This window comes from Phacochoerus africanus, chromosome 4, assembly GCF_016906955.1.
Source record: "Phacochoerus africanus isolate WHEZ1 chromosome 4, ROS_Pafr_v1, whole genome shotgun sequence".
NCBI classification, from domain to species: domain Eukaryota; kingdom Metazoa; phylum Chordata; class Mammalia; order Artiodactyla; family Suidae; genus Phacochoerus; species Phacochoerus africanus.
The window spans coordinates 6,254,669-6,272,265 of NC_062547.1; the positions used below are offsets into that span (position 1 = coordinate 6,254,669).

Consider the following 17,597-nt stretch of genomic DNA (forward strand, 5'->3'; position numbering starts at 1 on the left):
ACCACAGCTCATGGCAACGCCGGATCCTTGACCCACTGAACAAGGCCAGGGATGGAACCCGCATCCTCATGGATACTGATCAGGTTCATTACCACTGAGCCATGACGGGAACTCCTGTTAATTCTTTGGCAGGAAGGCACTAAAAGAAGACAGAGGAGGATCAGGAGCATTAAATGTTCATCTCTTTCCTTGGGAAACAGCTTTATTTACAAAACAGGTCTAAAATAAGAACATGAACCTGAAAGGACAAGCCCTGGGGAGTAACAGGAGAGCTGGCTGTTGGGTATCCATGTGCGAAGCCCAGGTGTCCGGCAAAGGGCCTAAGGGAGGGCCGGGCGTGTGAGGGGACCTAAAACTTGAACTCCTTATATTTCTTGCTGCCCCCACGGCTGTCCTGGGGCTGAGCTTTCCGTTTCTTTTGCTGTAGGAGAGAAAGAGAAACAGGTTACAACAGGTTAAACAACCTGCTGATCCCCAAACAAGGGTGCCCGACACAAGCACACAGGTCTGCGGAAAAAGCACTGCGACTGGATGCTCAAACCGGAGTGAGTCCCGCTCCCTCCCTGCACCTCAGCTGCATCTTCCTTCAAGAGGGTGGCCCGACGGAGGATCTCCAAGGTTTCCAGCATCTGGGAAGCTCAGGGCAGCAGGCAGCTGCCTCTCGCTCCCTCACCACTAGAGGACACCAATGCGCTGACAAAGGAGGCCCTGCTCCCTGGCGCTCCCATAGCCAGCCTCCCGGGGAGTGAGCGCCCACCTTCTGCTTGGCAGCATGCTCAGCCACCATGTCGCTGAAGTCCTCTTTCTCCACTTGGGCCTGCTGCTCCCGCACGTGCTCCTCATACTTCTGGGTCATGGCCATGGGATCCAGCTCCAACTCTTCGGGTGCCAGGGCCACTTCCACACCTTGCAGCTCAGGGGCTGGGCCCTTCCGGCTCATAACCTGGAAAAGGAATCAGAGCCCTGTCACCTCCAAAGAGACGCTCCAAGAGAAGCCCTCGCTCCCACGCTTTCCTAACCCCCAGAGCAGCGTCCTCTGAGTGCTCACCGTGGACATGTCATAGATGTGGGTCGATCCCATCATGGCCCCTCCAACGGTGGCTGTTCTCTTCTCTGGCAACACAGTGAAGAGCTGCGGTGTCTCACTTCTGCAAAGGACAAAGGTGTCAAGCCCATAAAAGGCAGGGAAGACAGGGTCCCCGGAAGGGAAAACAAAAGGAACACGGGCAGCACCCCCACCGAGCTCCTGGAGAAGATCCAAGACACCCAGGGAACAACGGTGCCCACGCTGCCTCTACAGGTCCCAAAGACCCATGAGAGCGAAAAGTGCCACCTATTTCAAGCATCCTACTTGAGGAGTTCCCCAGCGGCCTAAGTGGGGTAAGGAGCCGATGTTGTCACTGCTGTGGTGCAGGTTCAATCCCTAGCCTGGGAACTCTGGAAACTTCTGCACAACCAAAAGTGCAGCCAAAGAAAAAAGAAAAGAAAAATTCTACTTGAATGCAAAAACAAATCTAATATCAACCCAGACCATGGGTTCCTCCCTACCTCGCCCAGGAAGAAGTGAAAATTTATTTCCACAAAGCAGACAGACAGACACCGAGAAAGAGAATTCAGATCCTGTCGCTCCTTTGTTCCAGACCCCCTCAGGCTTCCAATCACTGTCTGAACAAACCCAAACACTTCACCAGGGTCTAAGGGCGTCAGACTTGGTCCCCTACTTAATCCCCGCTCGCTACATTCCAGCCACAGGACCCGTCGTCCTTTTTCTTGCTTGAATACGCATAACTTGAGACTTCTGTTTCCAGACAAGAAGTAACAGGGATCAGATTTACCCTCCCACCTGAAACAGTCAAAAAATGGGCGAAATAGATGAAACGGTGGTTTTCACGTCATTGGACGTCAAACAACAAAGGACCGTGATTCCTGAGATGCAGGAAACACACGAGGCGATTCCTTCCACTGAGCACCTACTGCACCGAGTGTCCAGGCCACAGACGGAGGAGGGGGAACTGCTACAGAGCCCAGAGGACACCAGGAGTTGAAGGGATGAAGCTGAAAATGCAGGGAGACTAAGGCGATCAGAGATCCCAGGACAGAGAACTGGAGAAGAGGAATCCCCCAAGCTCTGGGGGGAGGTCCGCACGGGGGGAGCTACCAAGGCAGGGAAAGAACCACCACCGGAAGGACGAGTGGCAACAGACATGCCTGCTGCTCCCTTGGGACTGGGGACAGGGCCGAGCCCCACCAGCCGGACTGGAAAACCTCCTATTAACAGGAAACTGGGTAGAGTACAGGGTCTTAAGCCTCAGCTGTGGAGCAGACCGAGCACTGCCTCGGTCCTGCCTGATGAGCCTAGAGATGAAGACTATTTCCGAGAACCTTCACGACAACGCCCAACAAACGCTAGACACCATCCGTGCTTCGCTACAGAAGTATGCTGGACCCAACAAGGTCCACTTCACAAAGTCGCAGGTCCCTCGAGAACTACCTGGAGTTCTCCGGTGGCTCAGTGGGTTAAGGATCTGGCATTGTCACTGCTGTGACTCAGGTCACTGCTGTGGCACGAGCTCGATCCCCGACCCCGGGAATCTCCACATGCTGCAGCCAAAAAAAGAAAAGAGCAGAAAAAAATATTTGCCAACGTGAAGACACAGGAATAGAAAATTTCTAAAATGAAACACAAGGAGAAAAAAGAAAAAATTTAAGTGAACAGAGCATCAGTGAGCAGCAACACGATGGACAACTTCAAGAAATCTAATGGATATATACCTGGAATTCGCAAAGAAGAGGTCAAAGAGAAGGAAACAGAAAAAAGTATTTGGAGACGTAATGGCCAGAATTTTCCCAAAATTAATAAAAACTATACATGCACAGGTTCAAGATGCTTAACAAACTGCAAGCAAAGAAACCTGAAGAAAACTACAACACCACCCTGCATCACCCCACACATCATACCCTGTTCCAAACAGTGGCAAGAGCAGATCTTACAGGCAGCCAGTGAAAACTGACACGAATGCACAGAGGAACAAAGGAAGGTGACGGGACAAGTTTCCCGAAAGAACAACGCAAGCAAGGGGCAAGCAGGTTCAGGATCCAGCATAGGTCACAGCTGCAGCTCGGATTCAATCCCTGGCCTGGGAACTGCCATGTGCCTCGGATGCAGCCATTAAAAGAAAAGGGGGAAAAAAAGATGCAAGAAAGATGACACTGGAGTGACATCTTTAAAGTAATGAAAGAAAAAAACACAGTCATCCTAGAAATCTCCATCTTTCAAAAACAAACGCCACTACATGGTTATTATTTTTGTTTGTCTTGGGTTTTTTTTTTTGGGGGGGGGGGGGGGAGTAGAAAAGCTTTATTGCTTTGCCAGGCAAACGGGGACCACAGTGGATTAATGCCCTCAAAACAGTGTCACTGTTAGTTTTGTTTAAAGGGCACAATTATCTATCAGAGAATTTTAAGTTGCAAACTGCCCTTCCCAGGCTTCTTCCATTCCCACCTACGGTCCCTTCTGACCCAGATCATTCTACTGCTGGCTTCTTCCCACCCTCCAGCTCTCAGCCCAAACACCCGCTCCTGGGTGGCTTCCCGAAGGCCGTCCCACCACCCAAATCCCTCTACATCCCGTTGCCCAGTTTCCTCTGCTACCCGTCCCGTCCACGCCTGAAACTATCTTGTCCTCTGATGGCTTGCTGACCTCACCCCAGTGCCTAGAGCAGCGCCTGGCCTGGCACAGAGCGAGTGTTCGCTAATGGGTCAAAGGGGCAGGCGACGACAACAAACGTCAGCCCGTCCACGCAGAGGCTGAAGGGAACGGCAACTCTCCCCGCTCGGCCCTGCCTGGTTCCCTCACCCGTCCATCGCCTCCTCAATCTTCTTCTTCCTCAGCTCAATGAGTTCAGGGGTCTCCATTCCTGCCGGCACGGACGAGAAGCCTCCGGGAGTGATGAGGCCGCTGTGAAGAGAGGAACGAGCCCTGGAGTCGAGTCGAGGCTCCCCCAGACAGGCAGAGCCCTTCCCAGCGGCCTCCTCTCCGCCTCCCCCACCTGTCTGCAGGGGTGATGAAGCCTGTCTCATCCGGCTTGTCTTCATCGCTCTCCTCCTCTTCCTCTTCTTCCGAAGATTCTTCATCAGACGGCTCCAGCTCCCCCCAAGGGGTCCGATCGATCTCCTCTTCCTCAGTCTTGGTCTGAAAGACATCACTCACCCATTGGACAGATGTTCACGACATGCCCGGTACATGCCGAGCGGCTGTAAACTCAAGGGGTGTTAAGAGGAAACGGAAGATAATTGCTACCCGCAGAGAGCTCGGGTTCTAGTGGGAAGCCTGCAGGTGCTTTTTCAGGCTTCAGAACACCACCTCTCTGATAATGAAGCTATAAACCAACTATCTCTGAACTCCGTGACCTCACGTAAGACCAAGCTTGCCAGCCACAGCCCATACCTGAAATTCAGCAGCGTTGGTTCCAAACACATCCCCATAGAGGGGTTTCCCCGTCTCATCGACTGGGGGTTTGCCCCAGCCACCAGCATGGTACCCGAAGGAACAGCTCTGCAAGACAGGAAATGCAAATCAGTTCCACTCCTGTGCTCCACGGGAACACTCATGCTCTGGGGGAAAGTCATGCTCCAAAGCACAGAACTAACACTTGGGAACTCCAGCTTCATTTCAGAGAAGAAGCAAACGTCACAGAGCATTACAAAGCAAGAGTGCTAAGCGACAAAAATCTGGAGGTAACAGGATAGGGAGATGGGAAGCAGAAAGCCTGCTAGTAACTTCAGCCTTCAGGGTGGAGTTCATGCTGCCTAAAACTGAAACATGTACTTTGCAAGACACGACTCCAACTTCTTACTGATGTTCCTAATGTTGGCAAGCTTTCAGAATCTAGTTCTCTAAAGTGACAGAATTTTTTTTTAAGGGCTCGTGCCATGTGGAAGTTCCCAGGCTAGGGATCAAATCTGAGCTGCAGCTGCCGGCCTATGCCATAGCCACAGCAACGCCAGATCCGAGCCATGTCTGTGACCTACACCGCAGCTGGTGGCAACACCAGATCCTTAACCCACTTGAGTGAAGCCAGGGATCAAACCCAGGTCTTCATGGCTATTGGTCGGATTCATTACCGTTGAGCCACAACAGGAACTCAAAGTGACAGAAATTTTTATCTGAAATTTAACAATCACTTCTTTCCCATTTTAATGACTCTGTTGTCTATGAAATTTTTTATTACTTTTTATTTAAAAACAAGCTTAGGAGTTCCCTCTGCGGTGCAATGGGGTAAGAATCTGGCTGCAACTGCTCAGGTCACTACAGAGGCTAGGGTTTGATTCCCACCCTGGCACAGCGGGTTAAAAGATCTAGTTTTTCTTTTTCCTTTTTTTTTGTCTTTTTGCTATTTCTTTGGGCCGCTCCCGCGGCATATGGAGGTTCCCAGGCTAGGGGTCCAATCAGAGCTGTAGCCACCGGCCTACGCCAGAGCCACAGCAACGCAGGATCCAAGCCGCGTCTTTGACCTACACCACAGCTCACAGCAATGCTGGATCATTAACCCACTGAGCAAGGGCAGGGACCGAACCCGCAACCTCACGGTTCCTAGTCGGATTCATTAACCACTGAGCCATGACGGGAACTCCAGATCCAGTTTTTCTGCAGCTGTGGAGTAGGGCACAGCTGTGGCTCAGATTCAATCTCTGGCCCCAGAACTTCCATATGCCATGGGTGCAGCCATAAAAAAAGAAAAAAAGGTAAAAAAATAAAAATAATTTGCAACAAAATAAATTACTATTTTTTTTGTATTTTTAAAACTTTTTTATTAAAGTATAGTTGGTTTACACTGTTTCTTCAATTTCTTCTGTATAGCAAAGTGACCCAATCACACACAGATCCCTGTGCTATATACCAGGGCCCTAAATTACTATTTTTAATGAAAAAAAGAAAGAAAACAGCATGAAGTTCATTCTCTAAAGGTTTTTTAAGTTTTGACTATTTCTCCAATGGTATTACCTCAATACAGAGATTTCTGAAGAAAAAAAAATTTAAAAAAATAAAAATAAGTTTAATGCCACTCTAAAAATTCTATCTGTCCATCCATGCACACATCAGAGAGAGATATCTGGAAATACATTCGCCAGATATTAAACCTGGTTATTTCTGAGTGGTGAAATGTGAGCAATATGTGTTTTCATCTTTGTTCTCAATTCTGACTGACCATTTTATGACACACGTCTCATGGTTTTCTTAAAACAAAAACCATACTCCTTTAATTTGAAAAAAAGCCAAAAGACACACAGTAGGAAGAAAAGAAAAAAAATCCTCCTCTAGTTAAAGAGCCAGCTCCTCCCTTAGAAGGACAGAAAGGAAAGCTCTCACCTCCGGGATAGGCGAGTTCAGCCCAGGGATCTTCAGGTTGGGGTACGACGGGGGTGGCCCGTAGCGCTGCATGGCGATCAGCCACGGGGGAGGGACCTTGTGTGCGTTCTGCAGGACGAGAGAGGACGGGCTCCCACCTGCCTGACCCGAGCCCTTGGCTCCCCCCCCGCCAAATTCCCAACCTCTTCTCTGCTTGCCCAGCCAGGTAACTGGCACTCACTGGTCCTACTGGCATCCCCAAGGAAATCCGCAGCTCATCAGACAGATCGCCTGGCTTCTTCTCCTTCAGCCGTGTCTCAAACTCCTTCCCCTGAGGAAAAAGCAGAGCATGCCGTGCTGTGGGCTCCAGACACACACTGGGAGGTTACCTGCCAGGGGGCGGGAGAACAAAGAGGTCCCACTGCACAGCAGACAGAGTCCCTCTGAGGACTACCTAGGTCCCAGGGTTCTCATCACCTCTGCCCCCGGCCGCGCCGGGGGTGGGGAATGATAAAGCGGGGAATGAATGAGCGCACAGCCACGTCTAAGGACAGGCTTTCTCATCTCCCGAGTGGGGGCTTGGAGAAGATGTTCTCCAAGGGCCTTCGGCCTCAAAAATCCCACGACACCGCGCTGAGTAACATCTCAAGGGCCAGAACAAAAAAACCAAAACAAGACAACTTTTCTCCTGCCCCCAAGAGGGAATGTTTCCTAAAGCATCTGCCCTCGGCCCCTGTTTCTAAACTACCCACATACACGACTGCTGCCTCGAAGATGCGATCCGCATCCCTCCTCCAGAAAAGCACCCCTCGCTGCAAATGCCACCCCATCCAAGGGGAGCTAGAGGACAACTCCGAGCCTGAGGCGAGAGGGCCCCCGGCCCCACCTCCAGCTTCCAAAGCCCCTGGGACCCGGAGTTCCGGGGTGGTGACCCAAGGCAGAGCCCTGCCCCCGCCCTCCCCGCCCCCGCTGCCGACCTCGTAGTACAGGTCCCCGTGGATGGTCAGCTTGGGCTTGGTCTGCCACTTGAAGAAGGCGTCGTGCAGCTTCTGGTAGTCGATGTCGATCTTGCCCATCTTGGGCCGGACCTTCTCTCGCATCTTGGACTTCATGGTCTTCTGCTCCTCCTGCGGGGACGGCACGGGGTACGGGAAAGGCCCTCACCAAGTCCAACTCTGGTCAGATCTGGCCTCCCGTTCCCGAAAGAGATGGGGGAAACCTCATCCATCTTAACTCCCAAGTCACCCAAATCCCTCCTGCTCAGTCCAGCCCCTCAAAATTACACGACCCGTGTAGAACAAAATAGATGCATCATAAGAAATCACAATCAGCCACGTACATCAAATAATTTTTAAGGGAGTTCCCGTCGTGGCGCAGTGGTTAACGAATCCGACTAGGAACCATGAGGTTGCGGGTTCGGTCCCTGCCCTTGCTCAGTGGGTTAACGATCCGGCGTTGCCGTGAGCTGTGGTGTAGGTCGCAGACGCTCAGATCTCGCGTTGCTGTGGCTCTGGCGTAGGCTGGTGGCTACAGCTCCAATTCAACCCCTAGCCTGGGAACCTCCATATGCCACAGGAGCGGCCCAAAGAAATAGCAAAAAGACGAAAAACAGAACAAAACAAAAAATAATAATAATAATTTTTAAGCCATGGGATCAAGGGACTGACTCCTCAGCTCCCTCCGCAGAGACCTGGGTGACCAGGGCCTGACAAGGCACAGTTCTCACCACGTACTTTGGCACTTGCTGCATCTGTACACCACCCACAACTATCACCTATTCAGAGTATTTAATTAAAAACTTTAAACTTGGAGTTCCCATTGTGGCACAATGGTTAACGAATCCATCTAGGAACCATGAGGTTGTGGGTTCCATCCCTGCCCTTGCTCAGTGGGTTAAGGATCCTCCAGCGTTGCCATGAGCTGTAGGTTGCAGACGCGGCTCAGATCCCGCATTGCTGTGGCTCTGGCGTAGGCCAGGGGCTACAGCTCCAGTTAGACCCCTAGCCTGGGAACCTCCATATGCCACGGGAGTGGCCCTAGAAAAGGCAAAAAGACAAAAAAAAAAAATTTTAACTTAAGAAGTTACTCAACCAGCATACAATTCCAGCCACAAGTGTATCCAGTTCATATGATAGGCAGAGAACCAGACACAGCGAGAAGCAACGTGCAAGGAAAGGAATCACCACGTGCCTCTAGATCAGAGAGCCGGGAAGGGCAGGTATGGGCGCGAGGAGCCCGGGGCGAAAAGAGAGCCACACAGAACCGGAAGTGGGGAGCACCGGCCTCAACACAGAGGTGAGGTCTGCCTTTCACGTGATGCCCTGCCCCTCCTGCCCGCCCCGCCAGGCATCATACGCAGCGCTGACTTCCAAACTTAAGACTGAATCAGCAGACAACGAACATGTAGGTGGGTTTGAGGGAAGCCCATTTGGAAGCAGGCTGCTGTCAAGGACGTGGATCCGCCAGGGCAGACCTGAGCCCCGGCCAGGCCCTCACCTTCTCCTGCAGGGCCTCCCGCATCTCCTGGATGCCTGTGCGTTTGATGAAATCTGGCAGCTCGAAGGGGGGCTTCTCGATGCCTCGTTTGCCCTGCAGGTACTTGCGCTTAAAACACCAGTGGCGGGGCACAGGCACAGAATTCCGCGTGGCCTTGAGGTGAACCAAGAGCTTGGGGTCCTGGGCCGTCACGTCATGCATCTCCACAACATCAGGCCGAGCCACAAGCTGGAGAACGACACGGCAACAGCCCTCTAGAGAGCTGGACCTCGAAGATCGGCAGCCCGCTGGCTTTCCCTTCCTCAAAGGGCCCCCTTCGGAGCCCTCCCCACCCGCCGACCCCCTGCGGCTCCCGGAGCTCCTCTCCCAGGGCCTGGGGAGCTCTCAGCTCTCACCTGCTTGAGTTCAGCCACAGTGAAGCGATTCATTCTGCGCAGCTTCTTCTTGGACAACTTAGGGGCTTCCGGCTTCTTCTCCTAGAACAGAGCAGTCCTCTCTTTTGAGCAGGATTCTTAGGTGTGAATCAGGCCGCCCGGTTTACCCTGAAACTTAAGCCACCAAAGGGCTCCTCCCCTGCGAGAGTTCGCCAAGGTCCCTCGCCGGCGGCACCTCAACCTCCCGGTCCCAAGGTCCCTGCTCCCCGACAGGAGGCCGTGGGCCTCACCTGTTCGTCATCGCTGCTGTCATCGTCGCTGTCCTTGTGCTCCTCCTCAAAGCCCTTCTTCTTGGGCACCGCAGAGTTCTCCAGTTTGTCGAGCTTCTCTGGCTCCTTCTCTTTCTCCTTCTTCACGTCATCGGTGAGCTGACAAGGCAGACAACGTGGAAACTCCAGCCCGGCCCGCCGCCCCCTCCAGTTCCTGAACCAGGCGCCGAGAGATGCCCTCGCACCCTGCCTCGCCCCCTCCCGGTGCGCTGCTCCTTGTACCTTGAAAGCCTCAAAGATCCTCTTGAAGAAGATGAAGTTGGGCTCGTAAATTTCAGGCTCTTCGGTCACGTACTCAATTTCAACATCGGCCGCGGGGGAGTCGGAGCCACGGGACCGGCTGGACTCCTTCTCTCGGTCCCCGGAGCTCTCCGACGACAGCCCCCGCACCCGCTGGGGCTTTTTCTTCTTCTTTCGGTTCCGACGCTTCCGGTTTTTCTGCCAAAATGAGGAAAACCAACTGGGTCCAAGAATCCCAGCACCGAGCCGGCCTCCCAGCCCCACGTCTCCTCACCCATTTTCCCTGAGGGACCAAGAAAAGAGGCCTTGAAGTCACACCACAAAGCCGTGGGCTCCTGAGTAAATGACTGCGCCTCGCAGAACCGTGGTTACTTCAGCTCTAAAATGCGGGCACGCGTGGTATCAGAACCCAAAGGATGAATGTCAACGGGACGAAAACCAGCAGGAAGATGCTTCAGACAAGGAACTGGCGCAAAACAGCAGCTGCTGTTCAGTGAACGCTCAGAAGTCGCCCCTGTCCAGACCCAGGTCCACCGCGTACCTCTTTTTTGGACACGGACACACTGTCCTCCTCGGTCTCTGACGCCGATGGGCCCAGGGACGAGCGCGTGTCCGTTTCCATCTCCTCCTCGTCTGTGAGGCAGAAAGGGGGCCATCAGTCTCTTCACAGGAACCACCCTTTACCAAGAGCCATTTTCCCTCAGAACCTCCTCGGGAAGGGAGGAGGGAGGCAGCTGTGGCGGGAGCCGCGGCAGGTTCTGTCCCTGCGGCCCTCGGGACACGAGGACACACTCACCCTGCTGAGAATTCATCTCTTCCTGGCGGCTCTCCTTCAGCTGCAGGATCTTTTCCAAAGCCTGGGGGATCTTGGGGCCCACAGAGGGGTCGTCCATCTGCCAGAGACAACCCGGGCAGAGGGGTGGTGACCGTGCCCGCCTCCCTGGGCCGCGGCTCTACCTCAGCTACCACAAAGGCTGCTGCCGGGTGTTGGGAACAGCGGCCGACACCAGCTGCATCGGGTCACCCTCAGTAACCCTCCGGATGCACCCCGGGACCCAAGCCCCGAAATGTCACCCAGACCCTACTTCCTACCCCATATACCTTTTAAATAAACAGGGCTCCCCTCCACCCAATCCCGGCCCCGCAGAAGTCCTCCCACCTGCTCTCAAATCCTTCTTTAAAAATCTGGAAATACTCCCCTCCTAAAACACACTCCGCCATCTCTATGAAAAACCCCCAATCTCACCTCTCTGTTCTCATCTCCAGGGGGTGGTGGGGGACCACGAGGCCGAGGAACAGGGGCCCCCATAGGCAAAACAGTGGGAGTGGGGCCCACCGGGGCAGCTACTGAGGGAAGAAAAAAAAAAAAAAAACCTAACATCAGAAGGGACAAAACACTCCCTGTGCTTTCCTTGCTAAAAAATCAGCGTCATGGTTAGCCTTGGGAGAGGGGTGGCCAGAAGGGAACCGGGAGGGTTTGTGTACTGCTGGGGTTTTTTTCTTCTGTCCTTCCAGGGCTGCACTCGCAGCACGTGGAGGTTCCCAGGCTAGGAACTGAATCCTAGCTGTAGCCGCTGGCCCCCACCACAGCCACAGCCACGCCGGATCCTCAACTCACTAAGCGAGGCCAGGGATCAAACCCACATCCTCAAGGATGCTAATCAGATTAGCTTCTGCTAAGCCATGATGGGAACTCCTCTGTACTGCTAGTTTTGGATCTTGGTCCAGGTGTAGCTGTGTTCAGTTTGTAGAAATTCACTGATCCCTATCTTTACAATATGTGCACTCTTTTTTATTTTGGTCTCACCCACAGAGTGCAGAAGTGATCAAACCCACGCCACAGCACTGACCTGAACCACTGCGACGACAGTGCTAGATCTTTAACCTACAAAGCCACACAGGAACTCCCCGTGTCCTCTCTCGATGTGATATACGCTGGTCTGAGAATTTTAATCACCTTCCTTGCCCTTCCCTTCCAAGGCCTTACCTCGAGCACCCAGAGGAGGGCGAACACCAATCTGGCCCAAGTCCTGTGGGGGCCGAGGGACTGGGGTGCCCATCTTGGCGATCTCCTGCTGCCGTTCCTGCTCCAGTAACACGGCTGCCTGCGGGAGGGAAGCGGTGGAGACACAGCTTGGGAAATCCTTTGGGCAGGCGGGCCCTGGCAAATGCATCCTTTCAGCCAGATTATACACCCAAGGCGAACAATCAGGAACCACTGGAGTTGTGACACCCTGGCCATGCCCACACTTCTGGGCTATTGATCCGAATGAGGGAGCCCTCTCATCACAAGAGAAAACCCCAGGAAATAACACCAGGCAAAACGGGGGGAACTCCTGATTCCTAACAGAGAATTTATTATTTAGTAAACACCGCCTTCTCCTTTTCAACAAAATTTTTCTTCCCCCCAAAATTAAGTATTTCTAAGGAACACTGATTTCTAATCTTTCTCAAGATCTGGCACAACCTGGGCAAAGATGGTTCAATGTAAATATTTCCCTATTTGTTGCTATTAAAAGTCATTTTCTAATACTCCAAAGTAATCCATCAGGTAACTGGTACAATGCATTTCCGGGACCAAACGTCCTTTCTTTTTAGGGCTGCATCTGCAGCATATGAAAGCTCCCAGGCTAATCAGAGCTGCACCTGCAGGCCTATCCCACAGCCACAGCAACACTGGATCTGAGCCACATCTGTAACCTACACTACAGCTAGCAGCAAAGCTGCATCCTTAACCCACCAAGCAAGGCCAGGGATCGCACCTTTCATGGATACCAGTCGGTTTCTTAACCTGCTGATCCACAGTAGGAACTCCCTGGGTCTAAACATCTTATGTATCATTCCCTAACTTAGGGCCATCATGTTCAACTAAATCTGATACAAACGACTAAATTACCCCCCAGAGTTCTCACCTAAATGGTATCACCTAAGACTGACAGGGGTCAGGAAACTTTTCCTGAACGGTACTTATTTCAGACACTAAACAATAAAAGTGACAGGCAATGGACTGGACCATGGGGTCAAAGGTTAGGATGAGGGAGGCATTACCCGCTTCTGCTGCTCCAAAAGCTCATGTTCCTTCAGTGAATGATCCCCCTGCTTAAAAAAGAAAACAAGCTCATTTCAGCACAAAAATCCCACAGGCCAGTCGGCCCCAACTCTGCTCCCAGCCAGGGCCCAAGTTCTAGTCTTTGGTCCAGACCTTCCCAGAAGCCTTAGGCCCCAGGATCCGGCTCCCTCTGAGGCTCCACTTCCCATTCAGGACCCTGATGAGCCCCAGGCTCAGGCTGCTACCTGCTTGGCACGTTCCTCTTGCTGCATCAGCAATGCCGCCTGCTGCTGCGCCAGCTTTAACCGCTCTTCCTCTGACAGTGCCACAGGTTCACCCACTCGGAGAGGAGGAGGGGGCCCCAAGTTTGGAGGGCGGGGTCCAACTGCCATGGGAAAGCCAAGGCCAAGGCCAGGTGGAGGTGGTGGGGGTGGTGGAGGAGGCTGTAGAGGGGGGAGTCCCATGGGCGGGGGTGGCATGGGAATCCCAGAGAGCTGTGGGGGAAAAAAATGACCATTAACTGGAGGCACTGATCTACTACAAATACTTGCTGGGGAACTACAATGAGCCAGGTGCTGGGATTCAAAGTCAAACGACACATAGTTCTTGCATTCAAAAAAAAGACTACTCTTGGAGTTCTCATTGTGGCTCAGAGATTAACAAACCCGACTAGTATCCATGAGGACACAGGTTCGATCCCTGGCCTCACTCAGTGGGTTAAGAATTTGGTGTTGGGGAGTTCCCGTCGTGGCGCAGTGGTTAACGAATCCAACTAGGAACCATGAGGTTGCGGGTTCGGTCCCTGCCCTTGCTCAGTGGGTTAACGATCCGGCGTTGCCGTGAGCTGTGGTGTAGGTTGCAGACGCGGCTCGGATCCCGCGTTGCTGTGGCTCTGGCGTAGGCCGGTGGCTACAGCTCCGATTCAACCCCTAGCCTGGGAATCTCCATATGCCGTGGGAGCGGCCCAAGAAATAGCAACAACAACAACAAAACAACAACAAAAAAGACAAAAGACAAAAAAAAAAGAATTTGGTGTTGCCAGGTGCTGTGGTGTAGGTCGAAGATGTGGCTCGGATCTGGCATTGCTGTGGCTATGGTGTAGTTGACAGCTGCAGCTCCAATTTGACCCCTAGCCTGGGAACCTTCATATGCTGCAGGTGTGGCCCTAAAAAGACAAAGAGAGACAGAAAAAAAAAAAAAAAACACTCCATAGCCACATCAAGAAAAGAGAATGTTGGAGTTCACATTGTGGTTTACCAGTTAAAAAACCGATGAATATCCATGAGGACTCGGGTTCAATCCCTGGCCTTTCTCAGTGGGTTAAGGAGCTGGCACTGCTGTAGGTCATAGATTTAGCTCAGATCCAGAGTTGCTGTGGCTGTGGTGTAGGCAGGCAGCTACACCTCCAATTCCACCCCTAGCCTGGGACCTTCCATATGCCACGGGTGTGGCCCTAAAAGAAAAAGGAAGGAAGGAAATAAAGAAAGAAAACAAAAGAAAGAAAGGAAGAAAGGAATCAAATCAGGGAGGAAGCCCTAATTTGTCACTGAATAACATGGGAACAGTGTGCTGGGACAGCAAAAAAAGAGGTTAATTACTTCTACCTGGAGGAGGATGGGACGATCAAATTAGGCTTACAGATATTTAGGTTGAACTTTGAAGGACCTGTAGGATTTGGAGGAGCTGTCACAGCGGAAGGAAGCAAGGATGAGGACCAAGGGAGAACTAAAGAGTTCCCAATTCTGTCATCACAGTACCACCCAATCTGCTGGTTGCAACCTCCAAACACACACTCCATATGAGAGGAGGGGCTACTCTGGGCAAAAAGGGATCCTAACAAGTGGGAAGACCGCCCTACCTGGGCTGACATAGGAGGGGGAGCAGCTTTGTCCCCATCTTCACCTCTCAGAACAGGCCGACTCAGGACGATGCCAGTCTGCGAAAGAGAAACGGCTCCAGGTCAGTCCAAAAGGAGCTAGCTGTTCGGCTAAACAACGTTCGCTCGTGTCCGTTCGACAAAATTTACCCAGGGTCTGTCTGCCAGAGCTCAGACGGGGTTCTGGGGGGCGGGACCAGCATGTACAGAAACGATTACAACAAAGAAGACGAGAAGAGACAAAAAGAGCAAGACCTCACTTGCTGTACCGAGATACATCAAGAACGAAGGATGAAGCGTGAGGGATCACGAATGCCTCCTCCAAAAGCTCGGTCTATCCTAACATCCCACCAACACTTACCTGGCGGGTGTAGGTCTGCAGCCTTTCCACCAGCTCCTCGCGACTCCCTGCTGGGCAAAGCACAGGATCAACGAGGTAAGGCAGGCGGAGCAGGCCCAAGTCAAGCCTCCGCCCCCCCCAACTCTTCCGCCCCCGGGTCTCCGGGGTAACCAGCTCCGCTTCCCCGCGGGCCTACACTTTCCGGCCCTTGACCACCCGTGCTCCTCACCCTGGATTGGAGCGCCGATCTCCGCTAATTTGGCCTGAAGCTCCTGAGCAGCCCAGGCACCATAATGCCCAGGAGGCGGCGGCGGCGGCAGCTGCAACTCTCCTTTCGGAGGCTCGGGATGCTCGGCCGCCATCTTAGCCGCAGGAAGGCGCGCGACCCACCCGGAAGCTCGGGCCGGCCTCCGGCCCGCTTCCCGGAACTTCCGGCAGCGCCATACGCCACGTCCGCTCGAGGCTGGTTAGGCGGACCACCCTCTGCGATTCGTCAATGGTCCCTAGGCGGCCTGGCCGCGAAGCCTTCTGGGAGTTGTAGTGCGCAGGTCACGGTCTTTGCGAGCTCAACAGGATAGGGCCTCTGGGAGGAGGGTGGTCCGTCGCAGTACCGGAAACGCTGGGGGCCGGAGCCGGGGTGGGGCTGTGGGGACCGCTGGTCCCGACCGGAGGGTGTGCCTTCTGCGTCTCGCTGACCGCTGTGCAGACCTCCCCGCCTCCGGCCCGACTCCAGCTCAGGCGGGAGAGGCCCAGGCGCAGACGTTCCCAAGGACTCATTCCCCGGGCGGCCGCGCGCTGTGGGCGCCGGGCGGGAGGTTGCAGCCGATGCCTGGGATAAAACAGTGTCTGATTGTCTGCCCGCCCACTCCCGGCCCAGGCTTGGATGAATGGCCTGAAAGGGAATCGGAGCCGGAATGGAGCGGGCCCTCCGGGCTGAGCTCCAACTGCCGACCTGGGGGAAGGGCCACACTAAAGACCTTTTTTCCACCTTCCCGGCTAGCTCAAATGTCATCTCCGCTGAGCCATCTCCTGCCGCCTTCCTTTCCTGCTCTGGAGCTTCCATAACACGTCCAAACCTCCGTCATTTGTTTTGAAGTCTTTCTTGCCCCTTATCTGCACTTCCAACCCCAAAGAAATGAGTCTTGGAGTTACCGTTACGCCTCAGCAGGTTACGAACCTGACTAGGATCCCTGAGGATGCGGGTTCGATCCAGGCCTCGCTCAGTGGGTTAAGGATCCAGCGTTGCCATGAGCATAGGTCGCAGAGGCAGCTCAGATCTGGTGTGGCTGTGGCATAGGCCAGCAGCTGCAGCTTCGATCTGACCCCTAGCATGGGAATTTTCATATGCTGCAGGTTCAGCCTTAAAAAGTAAAAAAAAAAAAAAAAAAAAAAGGCATGAATCTTTTTTACTGTCTCACAGTACCTGGCGTTAAAGAGGCGCTTAATTGGAGTTCCCTTCATGGCACAGTGGTTGACAAATCCAGCCAGGAACCATGAGGTTGCAGGTTTGATCCCTGGCCTTGCTCAGTGGGTTAAGGAGCTGTGGCATAGGTCGCAGACGCGGCTCAGATCCTATGTTGCTGTGGCTCTGGCGTAGGCCAGCGGCTACAGCTCCAATTAGACTGGGAACTTCCATATGCTGCGGGTGTGGCCCTAGAAAAGACCGGAAAAAAAAAAGAATCGTCTTTATGACGACAGGATAAACTCAGGCCCTTTTCTTTCCTCATCCCTAGCAGCCTACTGGCGCAGCTGACCCTGCCTGGTGCTCCCCTGCCCCACCAGTGGCCTGTGCCCCTTATGTGTCCACCTTCACTTCTCCCTGTCCTAACTACTTCCCGCCTTTGCCACTAGCAGTGAGGTCCCTCTCCCATTCTAGCTCTGCTCTCTGACAGCCAGGCTTATCTCGCGCGCGCGCGCACGCGTGCGTGTAGGTCTCACTATCCCCACACCCCTACACTCCTCAGATCTCTCTAGCATGCCCTATTTCACCAACCATCCCCAATAGGAATACCTGGGAGCAGGGAAAAAAGAATGAGACGTCAGGTCCAGGGAAGGTGAGATTTAGGAGAGACAAAGTAAAGGACTGGGCCACGAAGCTTGCTTACATCCTAACCCTGGCTAGGAAATTCTCTTTGCTCCTGCCCAAACCTGGACTCTTCCCTTTTTCATCACTACCACCACCCCAGTCTCCTGACACTCCCAGAGAAGACAAACCCAAAAAGGAAAGAACAGTAGTGCCTTCCTCTCCAGCCTGTCAGCCCAGACAGAACCATTCCTGACCCAAAGGAAGTGTCCTCCTGGTCCCTTTAACTGGAAAGTCACTGCAGGTCATCTGAAGCCAGGGGCCCCCGTGGCACAGGTTATGTGCTAAGGAAGAGGCTGGGGGTCTCAGAGGCAGGATGAACTAAGGGCTAATGGCTGGGGATGAAAAGTAACCAGGGCCAGAAAGGGACAGGCCAAGTGGGGCCTCATTATACCATGAGAGCCCTAGGACCCAGACAGGATAGGACCCCCCCACCCCCAGTTGTGCAGAAGGGAAGACTG

The 17,597-nt window shown here is 53.3% G+C and overlaps 1 protein-coding gene across 5 annotated transcripts; it reads right to left on the reverse strand.

Annotated features, from left to right (window-relative positions):
- Positions 1-184: 184 nt before the first annotated feature.
- Positions 185-15,457, reverse strand: SF3B2 (splicing factor 3b subunit 2). Of its 5 annotated transcripts, none has more exons than XM_047775224.1 (22): positions 15,283-15,457; positions 15,075-15,121; positions 14,696-14,773; positions 13,083-13,331; positions 12,837-12,884; positions 11,776-11,893; positions 11,035-11,135; positions 10,585-10,681; positions 10,330-10,421; positions 9,771-9,986; positions 9,510-9,647; positions 9,241-9,321; positions 8,846-9,073; positions 7,327-7,476; positions 6,591-6,680; positions 6,371-6,478; positions 4,448-4,555; positions 4,050-4,192; positions 3,857-3,958; positions 1,049-1,148; positions 758-943; positions 185-421 (listed from the first exon to the last, which is right to left on the reverse strand). In XM_047775224.1, exons 1-22 carry the CDS (start codon positions 15,413-15,415, stop codon positions 350-352), a joined length of 2,685 nt encoding a protein of 894 aa, XP_047631180.1. In that variant the 5' UTR covers positions 15,416-15,457; the 3' UTR covers positions 185-349. The 5 variants fall into 5 exon arrangements, with proteins under 5 accessions (XP_047631180.1, XP_047631177.1, XP_047631179.1 ...); XM_047775221.1 differs by having other exon boundaries at positions 12,837-12,887; XM_047775223.1 differs by having other exon boundaries at positions 15,075-15,124.
- Between the last annotated feature and the right edge of the window lie 2,140 nt (positions 15,458-17,597).